The following is a 14357-nucleotide window of genomic DNA, read 5'->3' on the forward strand; positions in this document are numbered from 1 at the left end:
CAGCAGCTCTGGGGAAGACTGTCTTCCGAAGGAAGGGTGAAGGGTGGGGCTGCTACACCAAAGGCCTACTGGCCCTCTTGTCAGTGGGAAGTCTGGGAACAACCTGGCTTGGGCCTGTGATGGGACTTTACTTAGTGATGGTCCTGTAGTTCTGTTAATGTTGGGTCAGCCAGCGCAATATTTCGGTATCTAATTAGAAACAAATATTAGTAATTTGGGGTGAAGGTATTATTACCCCAGCAGTGACTATTTAGCAAGCATGAGCCTTTGTTGCCAGAATAGACAAGCTAGTGACAAGGTTCTCTGTAAGCTTCGCAAGAAACTATTATATTACAAAGAATGCGCAGTTCTTCATTATACTTGTATATGTTAGAGGAATAAATGCTGTAACTCTAGCAAAGTTTACTTTAGTCTTTAAACTTTTGAAAATCCTTAAAGTTGATCTAAACGTCTACTCTGCACTTACCTTTATATTCAATTAAAGTTCTTTATCAGGAGGAAATAGGTCCTAATGTGCTACTTTGTTTAGATTTTTATTTTGTTTTTTAATTCTTGTAGCCAAATAGATAAAGTACTTAATTACATTTTAATGCTGTGTGTTTATAGAACCATTTTAGATTAAGAAAAAAATGGTATGGCCTGTAAAATAGACAAAGATTTTCATTAGGAAACAGCAGAATCACTTTACCAGCAAATGAGATTCCTCTTAATACTCTCCTGTGGTGGGGCCTTGTCTATTTAAACAGCTGTTTCCAAGGAGCAGCAGAAAGGGTTTGCATTGTGAGCAGTCTTTTAAGGGAAGGCTTTGGGGCTAGAGAGACGCTCAGTGGTTAGGGGCACTTGCTGGTCAGACAGATGACCTGGGTTTCATTACCAGCACCCACGTGGCATCTCAACACCCATCAGTTAACTCCAGGATCCACCACCCCGTTCCATCCTCTGTGGGTACCAGTCACATACACACACAGATATACATGCAGGCAGAACACCCATATACATAAAAATTTTGTAGAAGTTTCAGAAAGGATGGGTTCTTTGGTTGCCAGAGGAGGGGAATTATGGGTGAGTGCTGTGTACTTGATAAAACTTGGACTCTGTGTCCCTCTGACTGAGGTTTTAGGGCTCTGGGGAACACCTGCATGGTATAAGGAAGTGGAAATAATCCCAGGAGAGTGAGCTTCCTTTTGAAACATTTGTAGATTCCTTTAAAATAATAACAATGGTAGATTATGGGAGAACAAGATTTTAGCTATATCTATCATTGGGACCTTATTAACTAGGGCAACGCTGTATATAGCTGGCCTTGTTAGATTTTGTGGCATTTAGACCAGAGCCTGGAGAGTGTCAAGTCGTTTGTTCAATGGTTGACAGAGGTTGTAGATGAGCTGTGATCAAGATAAATGGCCTGTGGTTGGGCTGAAGGGGAAGATGCATCTAAAAGAGCTGCTCTCACCTGTCTTTGGAGGCATTTCATTTTCCTTTCTCTCTTAAATCTCTGTGTGATGTGGTATCTACCTATCAAGGCATGCTTGTGGTCATCAAGCTTGGATGCTGGTCTTTACCTTATTGGAGACAGGCCCTTAGTGTTCTTCTGCACATGGCCAGGGTGGCGGGCCCACCAGCCTCTGGGGGATTCTCTTGTCTCTGTTCTCATCTTCCCACTGGGTTTGCAGGTATATGTGATTCTGGGGATTCAAACTCAGGTCCTCATGCTATACAGTAAGCATTTTACCCACCGAGTCATTTCCACAATATGAATGTTAAAAGTTTGTTTTTTCACAAAAGTAATTTCATTAATAATAGGCTGTCCTGTGGGACATAGTTAAATTTTATAGTAAAGGTGAAACACCATTTATTAAAAATTACTACTTCCAAGAATCAAAAACTTGTCAGAATTAATATTATTTGGTACATTTTCTTTTAAAAAGTCCCATTCTAGAGCACTTTTTTCTTAAATAGTAAATGAGATTTTAGTATGGAATAGATCAGTTGACTAATGAGCTGGTAAGCCATGGACTTCTTTATTTTTTGTTTCAGAACTTTGTTCTCCGCTTTTTAAGGTTGTGGTACCTCTACTTTCCATCTCTGTTTCTTCATAGTTAGAACAGACCCACTCATTTGTAATTTGCCTTCAGTTCTTTGTAAGTTCTCGAATTCTCCATCCCTTCATGCTCTTAGGTGCTCTAAAAGTTTGTTCTCTGAGGTTAAATGGTCAGGGTTTTAGAATAGATGTCAAGTCCTTTGCCATGTCCCACACAGCTTGGGTCCCAGAACCCTGCCTGCCTGGGGCAGCGGGGGGATGAAGAAAGGACACACGTGGACACGCATACACACGCACAAGCAGTGACGCTGGGATCAGGTGGGGTTCTCTTAATCCTACCACTGCCAGGCCCCTGGAGCTTGAGTATGTTGATTAGGTATAGCACGGGAGGAGGGGTAACTAGTCTGGGTATGAAGTCTCTGGAAGAACAGTCTCAGGCTGTAACATCCCCCACTCCCCAAGAGCAGGAAGCCACAGTTGATCACCTGCGCTCATACTGATCAGTGTTAGTTCATTAACACGCACGTTCAGACTTCAAGAAAACCTCTGTCATTTCTCTTCTGCATTGCCCATATGGGTGATGATGGCTTTGCCAGTTTCTTTTGGAGTCCTTGACAGGCTGTGCTCATGTTGAAATACACATTTAGTCAGGATTTTACTAATTCAGGGCTTCCTGTGCTCCCTACAATCCCCACCCCCTTCCCTATTTCTTAAATATTCAGGATGAATCTTCACCCTTCATCAAGGCAGGTTCACCTTAATGCTTCTCACTAGGCTATAAAGTGGTAAGGGAGGGCATAACAGTAACTATGTAGCAACGAAAACAAAGGAATGTTTTACAGGTGAAAGGAATTAAAGACCCAAAGCTCATCAGTGATTGTTTTTGTAATATTAGCAAGCGAGATAATCTTTTGTATTTTAGGATGTGTCAATACAATTGCACCATAATATCCTTGCTATCATTATTGAATCTAGTCAACCAGAAGATGGGCCCAAATCACTTGACAGTTTTATCTGGTTTTATTTGAAGGAGCCTTATTCACACATACTTATTGTTAATCCATGTGATAAAGTAAATGATACTTAAATTGTAGGGCTATAGATCACCCTGAATAATTGAATGGAGCCCACTGGGACTCCAGGTGATTAGAGCGGTACCCCTCATAGGAAAGGGAATCATTAATATAAATAGGTGTAGAAGAATGTGACCAAGCTCTACATGACCGGATTTGTCTCTAGAGTATGATTACCAGACATCTCAGAAATAGAACTGTTGAGTTGTTTCCCAGTCCCAGGTCTCTTCACTTTGGGGAGGATGTAAGCATACCCTTTCTTCCACATTAGCGTGGGATGGCTCAAGCCATTTTCTGTCCCATCTTTCCTTTAGTACCTTAGGTTTCACTCCTGGGGAGCAGTGAAGTTGTTTGACAGTGAGGCCATCTTCTGTACAGCTTAAATTTTTTAATGTAAATGAGGCCTTGTTTAGAGAATTGGTAGGGATAGAGAATTCTTCCAGAGAAAGAACTTGCCATTTCCCATGGGCCAATTGGTTTTGGCCATCCCCATGTCAAAGTACACATTGACCCAGGAATTCACTCAGACCTTTGCAGTACAGACAGTTTTAAGAAGCCACAAGTTGCCGTCCACAGTTGTGGTAGGTACCGTAAAGTAATCCTAAGGATCGGTATTTGAGGAAAAGCATAATTTTCATAGTTACTATCTCAGTTATGATCTTTGATTTGTCAACTAGCCTGTCTTCCCTTTCCTGGAGCAATCTTGTTGGCATTCTGATATAAGCTGCCAAAGACACCAAAATATGCTAAACACAACCAGAATTAATCTGCAGTCTTTGTAAGGAGGAGAAAAACCCAAGGATTGCAGTTCAGCTGTGAGGACATGGAAACAAGCCTGAGGACGCCTCTAAACAGGAAGTTTGTGATGAATGACTTAATCAAGTTGGAACCATTCGTGATGGCTTAAAAATTCCTGTTTATATATTCCTTTACTTCCTATAACAAAGTAGCCAGTTTATTTCCCTCACTTTGTATAAAGTGATATTTCAAGCCCTTTCTATGCCCACTAGCACACTCTGATACATATATTATAGGTAGTCCTCTGATCGCCATGGCTACCGACAGATGTTAAGAGCCAGTGTTCACTGAGACCACTGACTGACCCGGGGTTGCCCAGTCCAGACTAATTCCAGGGCCAGCACCTCTGGTTCTACCTCATCAGGCATTCCCCAAATGCAGGAGGCTTCCCACGATACCCATGAATCCCCTCACCTACATGACGGCAGACTCTCCCACATCCTTTGTCGGTGGAAGACTACCTGAAAGTAGTTCTCCTTACTGTGGAATGAGTTGAGCCAGATAAAGCAGTTTAGAGGGAAATGTGAATCCACAGCAGTTTGGTAATCTCCAGTTACATGTTAGATGGCATGTAAGAGGGTCACTGAGAATGTAGACCAGGTGACTTGTGTTAGCACCTTTAACTTGTGTTAGCACTTTGAGGACCATGAGTTTGACAACTTTGGGATCACCTGACTAGTGCCAAGACGTTTGTGTAGACAGATAATGGTTTAAGCAGTGTTCAGGTGAGGAGAGGCTCTGGGAAATGAGATCATCTTTATGGAAAGGCATGGATTGACTGTCCATAGCAAATCTTCCATTGTGACATATTTTTGAGTCCAATTATGGTACATTGTTGACAATTTATATTGATAGACATGCACATACATACACACAAACTGTTGAGCAAATGTCACATGACTTCTTTCTCATTTGCAAGCACACCAGACAATTTAAAGTCGTTTTATTAGTAACTCAGATGGGAACTCTGAATCGTGAGTTTTGCTGTTTTTGGAATTTAGTTTGTTTTCACTTGGGAAGTGTAGGAAGAGACAGTGTAAGAGAGGAAGCAGGAGGAGGAGATGGAGACTTGCTGGGTATCTGTAACAGTTGTGAACAGTAAGAAAGTTTGGAATTTAAGTGTAACTGGTACTCAGAGAGCTGGGCAGTTTTTTTCAGCACAGACCTGGGGGGCCAACAAGTACTGTAGAAATGTCTAAAGACCACCATAACCTTTGTCAACATGAGTTACTATTTCCAGTAAATAATATATAAATGCCTTGTATTAGTGGGAAAAATACATTATATGATATGTATATATAATATAAACAAGTATAAAACGTATTAGTCTAAAGATGCTCCTGTCCTAGTAGCGTAAACTTCATTTGTTTGGATGGAGACAAACATCTTCACATGCACTACTGTGTTTAATGGGTTGGACTGTCCTCGAGATAGAGCCAAGGGGGGAGTTTGCTACTCCTAGACAGTTCTTTGGAATGCATCTGCTGGGTTGTCAAATGACTCCCTACTTGTTCCTTTCCCTTCACAAAATCTCTGGAGGGTAGCCCGTGCCTTCCTTCCTTCCTACATCCTTTCCTGCGCTAGCAAAAACAAAGCCCCGTACCATGAGCTGTCACAATTTAGAACGTAAGTGGATGCCTATGAGATAACAGTGAGACATCGCATCTTCCCTGTAATGTTTCTGGGGTGTCGGTCAACAAAGGTTTATTGAATTAATCTTCTGTGCAGAACATCTACTCAAGACTTTGATTACAAACTTAAGTTTAATCTTCTTGTGTTTAGGGACTTGGAGTCTGGTCTGTAGGGTGTAGGGAAGAATGCTCAAGAGCAGAACAGGTTGAGCATCAGAGTCCACCAGGGTCTCTGTCTACCTTACTGCCGGAGCTTGTGTCAGGCTTCCTTGGGATGTCTTGTGCTGCATGCAGTGTTCAGCCACTCAGGTAGCACCAGGAATGTGGCTGAGACTTGAGTGTGCCCCAAAAGCTAGCAGACTGGCTAATACAGAGGAGATGGCCTGCCGTAGCCGTCTAATGGTGTCATAGAGAACCAGGGTTTGGGTGAGTGTGCTATCCGTGGTTCTCACTGTGGCGGTGTTGAGAGCACACTGTCTCAGTTCTGAGGGTTGCAAGCAGCTCAGCAGAGAATTGTGGACACAGCACCTCCCCAAACTCTGCCCCTTCTTTAATGTCCCACTGGCTGCATGAAAAACAGGAATTTATGTAACAAGCCCTGCAGAGCAAACTTTTTTCCTGTTGGGGGAAGGGGGTAATTGTTGGCAAAGCTAGTGTACAGTTCTGTTGCTCAGAGTGACCTAAAATGTCCTCAGAAAAATATGTAGTGTGATATTTTGATAAGTAAAGGATTGCTATGACCAAAACAAAAGCAAAAAAATAAGTCCAAGCAGTTAGTAGATACTCACCCAGAAGTTAGTGAACTGTTTTTAAACTTTTTTTTTTTTTTGAAGATTTTATTATTATTACGTCTTCTTCAGGCCTGTTGAGAATGCCCCTCCCTCACATGTGCTTGCCATGGTCTGGCAGGATCGTCCTGGCCTGGGTGTTATGGAGCTTTGCCCCTCTTCCCCCCTTAGTTGCAGGCAGTCAGAAAGCTGATCTCTGGGAAGATCTCCCCCATACTCCTTTGTTATTAACTAAATGTGACTGGACAGGAGTCAAGCTTCCTCTCCTCCAGAGGTTTCATCAGAGCTTATCTGTATGCCTATTGTGTTCAGAGAGTGAAATTGTCATGATGGAATATTGTGCTAATGCCCAGACTTCCAGCATGTAGACGGCATTGCGGAATGCAGGTTTACAGAACTGGCTGCTTTCCAGCCCACCCCAGGCAGACTGCTGCTTTCAAGGAGGAATTGGGAATTTTGATCACTAGTGTTGGTGATCATGGCAGCCAAAGCTAACTCAGGGTGATGAGGTGGGGGAGAGGATGACAGGGAGGATTGGGGCAGCAAGGTTTTTGAAAATACGACATGAAAGACATGTATCCCTTAATCTCTCTGGGAGAGGTTTGGAGTTCAGCACCTGTCCCCTCATTAACAGGCCCTAGAGTTGGGAGAGATCCCAAGTAGGAGTATAGAATGAAGTCTGAGCAGAGAGAGAGTCTGACTACCACCGCCACATACCTACATATCTGCCTGGCATCCAACCGGAAAGCTCCTGTTAGGCCACGCACCCTGGCAGAGCACTTGACACACAGCTGCTGTGTTGCAATCCTCGGGGGGAATGTAGTGCAGAATGCATTTTAAGTGTGGGTTTCTAAGCTCTCTTGGGCCTCTCTCTGACTTTTGTCTTTAGAAAGTAAGGTTGCCACTACATTCCTTTTGTTTTCCTCTTCTTGTTAAGAAAAGACGTGAGTGGGTCGGGGTCATGTGGAAATCTGCTCCTGCATTGTTCTGCTCTGGCACAATGGTTGGCACATGAGCACCTTCATTCCCAGTCAACAGCATGAGGATGTGGGCATTGTGGCTGCCTCCTCGGGTGACCACAAATCTAGTTAGAGTCTTTTTGTGGTCCAAGAGGGGCCACAGAGTATTTGGGCAGCTAAGCCTTGCACTCAGTTGGCAGAGAAGGCCAAAAAGTGGGTAGCCATGTGCATAGCTCTGCTCTGAAGATTGTGAGGTGCTCAGAGTCCTGTTCCTGGATTTGGGATTAGCTCTCTCAGGACCTAATCAGACTGCCAGGTGAACATTTAGCTACCGGGCTGGGGCAGAAGGCTTAAGTAATGAGCTACCTCCTTGAACTAAGCGTTTTCACTTCCCTAGGTGGGTGTCACAGGCTCCTCCAAGTTCACATGTCTTCATCTAAGGACTAAGGGACTGACCCATTTATTCTCCCGTGTGTTTGCAGTTTGCACACGCCTGCTGTGGGTGTGTTTCACCCCTGCTGAACAGGAGCAGAGGAGTGTCACTTAGGGTGCCGTCTTCACCCTCCTTCCTCTCATCTCTCTCTGGGAAAAGTGCGCCCTTTTGTACAGGTCCTGGAGCTGGTGGTTTCCTGCTCTCTGTTAGAGGAGTTCTTGAATTTAAACGTTCCATTTTATGGCAAGTTAACTTTCTCAAGAGAATAACTGTTTCCTTTATATTTATTTTTACTTGTCTGATGCAAAGACTCAAGGTATAAATGAATTGAGGTCTTAATTACTTGGGTTTTTGTTTGTTTTTTGGAATGGGCCTCTTGAGGAAGCTCACTGGCTTCAGATTCACAGTCCTCCTACCTTTTCCTCCCAAGTGCTTGCTGAATGTCTGTCTGCAATATGGTTCCCGAGCAGGGAGGGGATAGATCATGCTTTCTCTCCCCATTCTGTGAGCCTGTCGGCCCAGTGATATAAAATATCTCACTTTGTAATGAAAAAATAATTGGAAAGGGCTTTGTTTTTGAGATAGGTTCGGAAACTATATATAAAAGAAATGTAGCTGATCTGTATAAAAGAAAATACAATTGTATTTAATTAGTTAAAGACATAAGCGCTAATTATGTTTTAAAGAAAAACGCTATTTCTCGTACACCAATTTGAGGTCTTTTATAGTGAGTTTATTTCTACTGTTGAGAGCCAGTGGTGTGGCTCAGTTGGTGAGGCATCTGTGGCACAAGCCTAGCTCGTGACCTGCGTTGATTCTCAGAACTCATGTAAAGGTAGCAGGCGAGAAGAGACTGTGAACTTGACTTCTGCCACCCACATACGTGCTCTGGCATAAGTACTGTGGTACATTTGCCCTCCTCACAAGTAAAGAACTGTTAGGCTGTTCAGATTGGAACTATGTGATGATCATGTGGAACAGTATGTTTTCCAAGCGGCGAGTGCCATCCTTCTAACATACTGTTTTGCTTTACAGAATTCAATTCGTCATAACCTGTCCCTTCACAGTAAGTTTATCCGTGTACAGAATGAAGGAACTGGAAAAAGTTCTTGGTGGATGCTCAACCCAGAGGGAGGCAAGAGTGGAAAATCCCCTCGGAGAAGAGCTGCGTCCATGGACAACAACAGTAAATTTGCTAAGAGCCGGGGTCGAGCTGCCAAGAAAAAAGCATCCCTCCAGTCCGGGCAGGAGGGTCCCGGGGACAGCCCTGGGTCTCAGTTTTCTAAATGGCCTGCAAGTCCTGGGTCCCACAGCAACGATGACTTTGATAACTGGAGTACATTTCGTCCTCGAACCAGCTCAAATGCTAGTACGATCAGTGGGAGGCTTTCTCCCATCATGACGGAACAGGATGACCTAGGAGATGGGGATGTGCATTCTCTGGTCTATCCGCCTTCCACTGCAAAGATGGCTTCCACTCTGCCCAGTCTGTCTGAAATCAGCAATCCTGAAAACATGGAAAACCTTTTGGATAATCTCAATCTTCTGTCATCCCCAACGCCTTTAACTGTATCAACCCAGTCTTCGCCTGGCAGCATGATGCAGCAGACACCTTGCTATTCGTTTGCACCACCGAACACCAGTCTGAATTCACCCAGCCCAAACTACTCAAAGTACACGTATGGCCAGTCCAGCATGAGCTCCTTGCCCCAGATGCCCATGCAGACTCTTCAGGACAGCAAATCCAGTTATGGAGGACTGAACCAGTATAACTGTGCACCAGGACTCTTAAAAGAGCTGTTGACTTCTGACTCTCCTCCCCACGGTGACATCATGTCACCAGTTGATCCTGGAGTAGCCCAGCCCAACATTCGGGTCCTGGGCCAGAATGTGATGATGGGCCCTAATTCAGTCATGCCAGCCTATGGAAGCCAGGCATCTCATAACAAAATGATGAACCCCAGTTCCCACACCCACCCTGGACATTCACAGCAAGCATCTTCAGTCAATGGACGCGCCCTGCCCCACGGAGTGAACCCCATGCCTCACACGCCTGCCATGAACCGCTTGACCGCTGTGAAGACACCGTTACAAGTGCCTCTGTCCCACCCCATGCAGATGAGTGCCCTGGGTGGGTACTCCTCTGTGAGCAGCTGCAATGGCTATGGGAGGATGGGTGTCCTCCACCAGGAGAAGCTCCCAAGTGACTTGGATGGAGTGCTCATCGAGCACTTGGACTGTGACATGGAGTCCATCATTCGGAATGACCTCATGGATGGAGATACCTTGGATTTTAACTTTGATAATGTGTTGCCCAACCAAAGCTTCCCACACAGTGTCAAGACTACGACACACAGCTGGGTGTCAGGCTAAGAGCTAGTGAGCAGGTAAGTTCATTCCCTCTGGTATCTAAAGGACTTTTGAAAGAGGGACACAGTTACCCATGTCTTCATGGTTAGACTCTTTAAAAATAAAGACAGCGTCTTCTGTATCTGGACATCTCCACATGCCTGGGCTGTGTGGTGCTGGGGCTCTAACCCAGGACAGCACTCCGGCAGAACTACTCCTTGGGATCATGTTGGGCTTTTTTTCTAATGTCACCTAACTGCATGCCGGGAAGCATATGTACCATCCTCCACCACCCTCCCAGCTTAGCAGTTTCCCTTCTGAGGCTAAAATACAGTGCAGATTCCTTTGATAGCTTGTATTTTCTTTTTACTTGTCGATGCCTGCATTCTTTTTACCAGCTCTTGAATAAATGAACAAGTTTGTTACAAATCAGATGTCAAAGGTCCCCCCTTTTTTAATAATGAGGAATTTCCCCCTGTTTAATAATGTTGGAGCTGTTTGAGAAAGCTGAAGCTTCCCTCACCCCTAAGTGTGCCTGTTACTCTGTTGGTTAAATACAATTGAATTAAATTTGACTATATTTTCATTGTGTGTGTTTTTCCCCCTTAGGCTACGTTTAAAAGTACTGCAGAGTGTCTGACAGATGGAACTGAGAGAAGCAGTCCAAAGATGCCCTTCACCCTCCTTTTAGTTTTCTTGGTTTAAAAAAAAAATCCTATTTTTCCTTTCATCAGACTTGGCAGCAGAGCCACTTTCCTGTACAGGATGTTTGCCCGGCGCTTGCAGGTTATGTGCTCCTGCAGATAAGGACTGTGCCGCTGGGAACCATTGCAATGACGTGCCAAACTCACTACACCGTGTAATTGCAGAAAAGACTCAGATCCTGGCGTGCTTTCAAGTTTTGTATATATGCAGTAGACACAGAATTGTATTTGTGTGTGTGTGTGTGTGTGTATTTTTAATATCTACTTGGTCCAAGGAAAGTTTATACTCTTTTGTAATACTGTGATGGTCTCATGTCTTGATAAACTTTGCTTTGTACTACCTGTGTTCTGCGAAAGTGATGAATCACGAACTAAGATCTCCATTCTGCACCTCTGCTGAATGACTTATCATCTTGCCACAGGATTCGTTGAGAAACAAGTAGCCTGTGATCAATCTGCTGAATAAGTGGACTTGTGAAACTTTGGGGCAGAATAAGATTAAGTGCCAGCTTTGTACAGGTCTTTTCTATTATTTTTGTTGTTGTTTATTTTGTTATTTGCAAATTTGTACAAACACCTTAAAATGGTTCTAATTTCCAGATAAATGACTTTTGATGTTATTGTTAGGACTTGATCATTTTTGGAATAGATATTGAACTGTAATGTTTTCTTAAAACTAGAGTCTACTTTGTTACATTGTCTGCTTGTAAATTTGTGAAATCAAAGGTATTTGGGGGCAGCATTCATAATTTTCACTTTGTATTTCTAACTGGATTAGTACTAATTTTATACGTGCTTCACTGGTTTGTACACTTTGAGATGCTACCTGATGATGTTTCTGACTAATCCTAAATCATTGTAATTAGTACTTGCATACACAATGTTTCTGGCCCTGTTTGAGCAGGAAAGTGATGTATATTTACAGATACTTTGTGTTTTGTATGTAGAAGAATTTAATATGTTTTTATGTGTGTATTTTAAAGAACTTTTACCTGCTCCTATTACCCAGTGAATTGTGTGCAGCGCATAGCAGCAAGTCTGAGGTGGGTGTCCCAGGTCACGTTCTTAGAGCCGCTCCGGTGAGTCCCTTCCAAACAGATGCCCTGTGTCACATTGTCACAGTTCCCGAGGGGAGGCCACAGCAGATTGATGCCTTGTTCCTTCAGGGAAGCCTCCTGTCTGTGGGCCAGGAAAGGAGAACTTCACCTAGAATGACGTTCCTTTGTCTAGCTGAGGTTTTCCTCATCATCTGAGCTCTTGGTTTTTATCCAGGTTGGAAAGAATCCTGTCACTCCTCAGTCTCCGTCCCTGTTCTCTGGCTCTAAACAGTGTACACTTACGGAGGACGTTTGCAAACAGGACTTGGGTGATTTATGTAGTGCTTTGTATTCTTTACCACATGGCATAGAACTAGTTAAAAATTGAGACAATAAACTCGAAAGCCAACCAGTATAAGTGTACATTTATTTTGAAATCTTAAGAATTTGAGAGGTGTTTTTTTTGGCCTTGAGCAGCCTAACTTGTATCTCAAACATTAAACTTTAATACTTTCTCGTTACCTGTAACTGACAGACCAGAATAATTGGTTTTGCCTCCCATTCCATCCATCAACATTTCCAAGTCCTGTTGAGTGCCCGAAGCTACTGCAAATTGAGGAATATGTGTACAGCAGCTTTCCTCTTTGCCTTGAGAAGGCCTGGTTCTATGTACAAAGCCCAAATCAGATCTGCTGGTTTTTAACGTGTTACTTACCTCCCCTTTTGCTTAGTATTTCTTCTGGGCGCGTTAACAAGAAAACAGATATTCCTGATTTTCACTGTTGGTCAGCTTTGTCATAAGTTTCCCGATGTGACTTTTTGTTTGTTTTGTTTTTGTTTTGTTTTTGACTACTGCACCTCTGATCATCATCTTGGTTCGGCACTCTAAAACAGGGCTCATTTTAGAAGCCTTCGTTCCTCCGGTCAGAGTAGAATTCAATGGTGTCAAAGAACTTAGGTCTCACTTTTTCTCTTTCCTGTGTCATTTCTTCATTGCAGAAAGAGCCTCTGCGTTTAATCATTCAACATAGAGGCAGCTACAACCGTAATAATCAGTGGTAGACTTTGCGGACAATGCTGAGTGACTTGGAGGCGTGTCTTCCCTCCTGAAGCTGCATAAATCTCCGCCCCCAGCTTCCTTAATGTTAAGATCACAACGTGAATGAATCATGTGTAGTTTTCTGGGGTACAGTGAAGTCCAGGAAAGACTTTGTGTCTCTTAAAAGCAAACATTGTGTGGCCTCTGGGAGTCCTTTTCTGTACGAATGCTCACTTTCTAGAGTACCTGGTATATTATTGTACATGATTGCTTTGTGAAATGATTTCACCTATGCAGCCTTGGTTGATTTATTTCCTTTGGTTTGTACTGTTATTCAAAGCATACTGTATTATAGAGCTATTCGGATATTTTAAATATAAAGATGTATTGTTCCCATAATGTAGAGGTATGGAATATATTTGAGTGATAAGTGTACTTAACATGGAGAGTTCTGTTGGGACAAACTGAGTCTAAATTAATTACCAAATGTCAAATCCTGGAATATAAGAAGAAGGGATAAAGACACTTAAAATGGAAACCGTTCCCCAAAGGTGTGCAATTTGAACTTGTTCAACTGATGAATATATGCCCCCCCCCCCAAGAAAAAACCACCTTGGAATTCTTAGTTAACAGCTCTTAAGTGAAAATTGTCTCCGGCTTCAACTGGGGAGTGATCATTCAGTGTCATGTGCATTGTGGTTGATGCACACAGAGCAGCCTGGCGCTGCGGCCAGCAGTAGCCACATCAGTTCCATCAGGATAACCACACCCTCCCACATGTTACCACCTGACTGAGTAACCGTGCAGATTCCATGGTCCTGTTCCGATACTATCTGAGAAGTGCCTGATGATGATGATGTACTTACAGATATAAGAACAATCTTTACTATAATTGTATAAAGCCATAAATGTACATAAATTATCTTTAAGTGGCTTGGTGTGTTTCTTTCCTTCGTGTTTGAAAGATGCTCTTGGTCAGGAATGTCTTTATGTAGCTACCAAAGCACTTGAGTCAGACCTTGTCAACCCCGCTGTTAATGGCTTATTCAGATCTGGCATTTCCTGTGGAGGAAAGAGGGAACCGTCCCCATACAACCGAACCATGGTCCCTAATGTGAAGAAGTGCAATATAAAGTTAACAGTCTAGAGCAATGATTCTTAGTCTGTGGAACATGACCCCTTTGGGGATCAAATGACCCTTTCACAGGGGTTGCATATTAAATACTGGTGTGTGATGTTTTACTTTTTTGGCTTTTGGGGGTCCCACCACCCAGCTCCCAAGGAAATCCCACATGAATGCTTGCTTATTCTTAGTTATAAATGCCTGATCATAGCTTGGCTTGTTTCTAGCCAGCTTTTCTTAGCTTAAATTATCCCTACTACCTTTTGCCTTGGTTATCTTTCTTCTGTATGTCTTATTTTCTTTCTTACTCTGTGGGTGGCTGACCCCTGGTGTCCTCTCCTTGTTCTCTTGTTGCCTCTTTCTTCTCTCCTCCTCCCAGATT

At 43.2% G+C, this 14357-nt stretch overlaps 1 protein-coding gene across 1 annotated transcript in view; it reads left to right on the forward strand.

Moving 5' to 3' along the window:
• Foxo1 (forkhead box O1) overlaps nt 1–13786 on the forward strand; it is an 81627-nt gene extending 67841 nt beyond the window's left edge. Inside the window, exons 2-3 of the mRNA XM_050138277.1 lie at nt 8759–10110; nt 10682–13786. Of these exons, the coding sequence (XP_049994234.1) occupies nt 8759–10096 (1338 nt within the window). The 3' untranslated portion in view covers nt 10097–10110; nt 10682–13786. The remainder of the gene's footprint in view (nt 1–8758; nt 10111–10681) is intronic.
• The last annotated feature ends 571 nt before the right edge of the window (nt 13787–14357 follow it).

Source organism: Alexandromys fortis, unplaced genomic scaffold (assembly GCF_014885135.2).
Source record: "Alexandromys fortis isolate MF-2015 unplaced genomic scaffold, M_Fortis_MF-2015_v1.1 scaffold_15, whole genome shotgun sequence".
In the NCBI taxonomy this organism is placed as follows: Eukaryota; Metazoa; Chordata; class Mammalia; order Rodentia; family Cricetidae; genus Alexandromys; species Alexandromys fortis.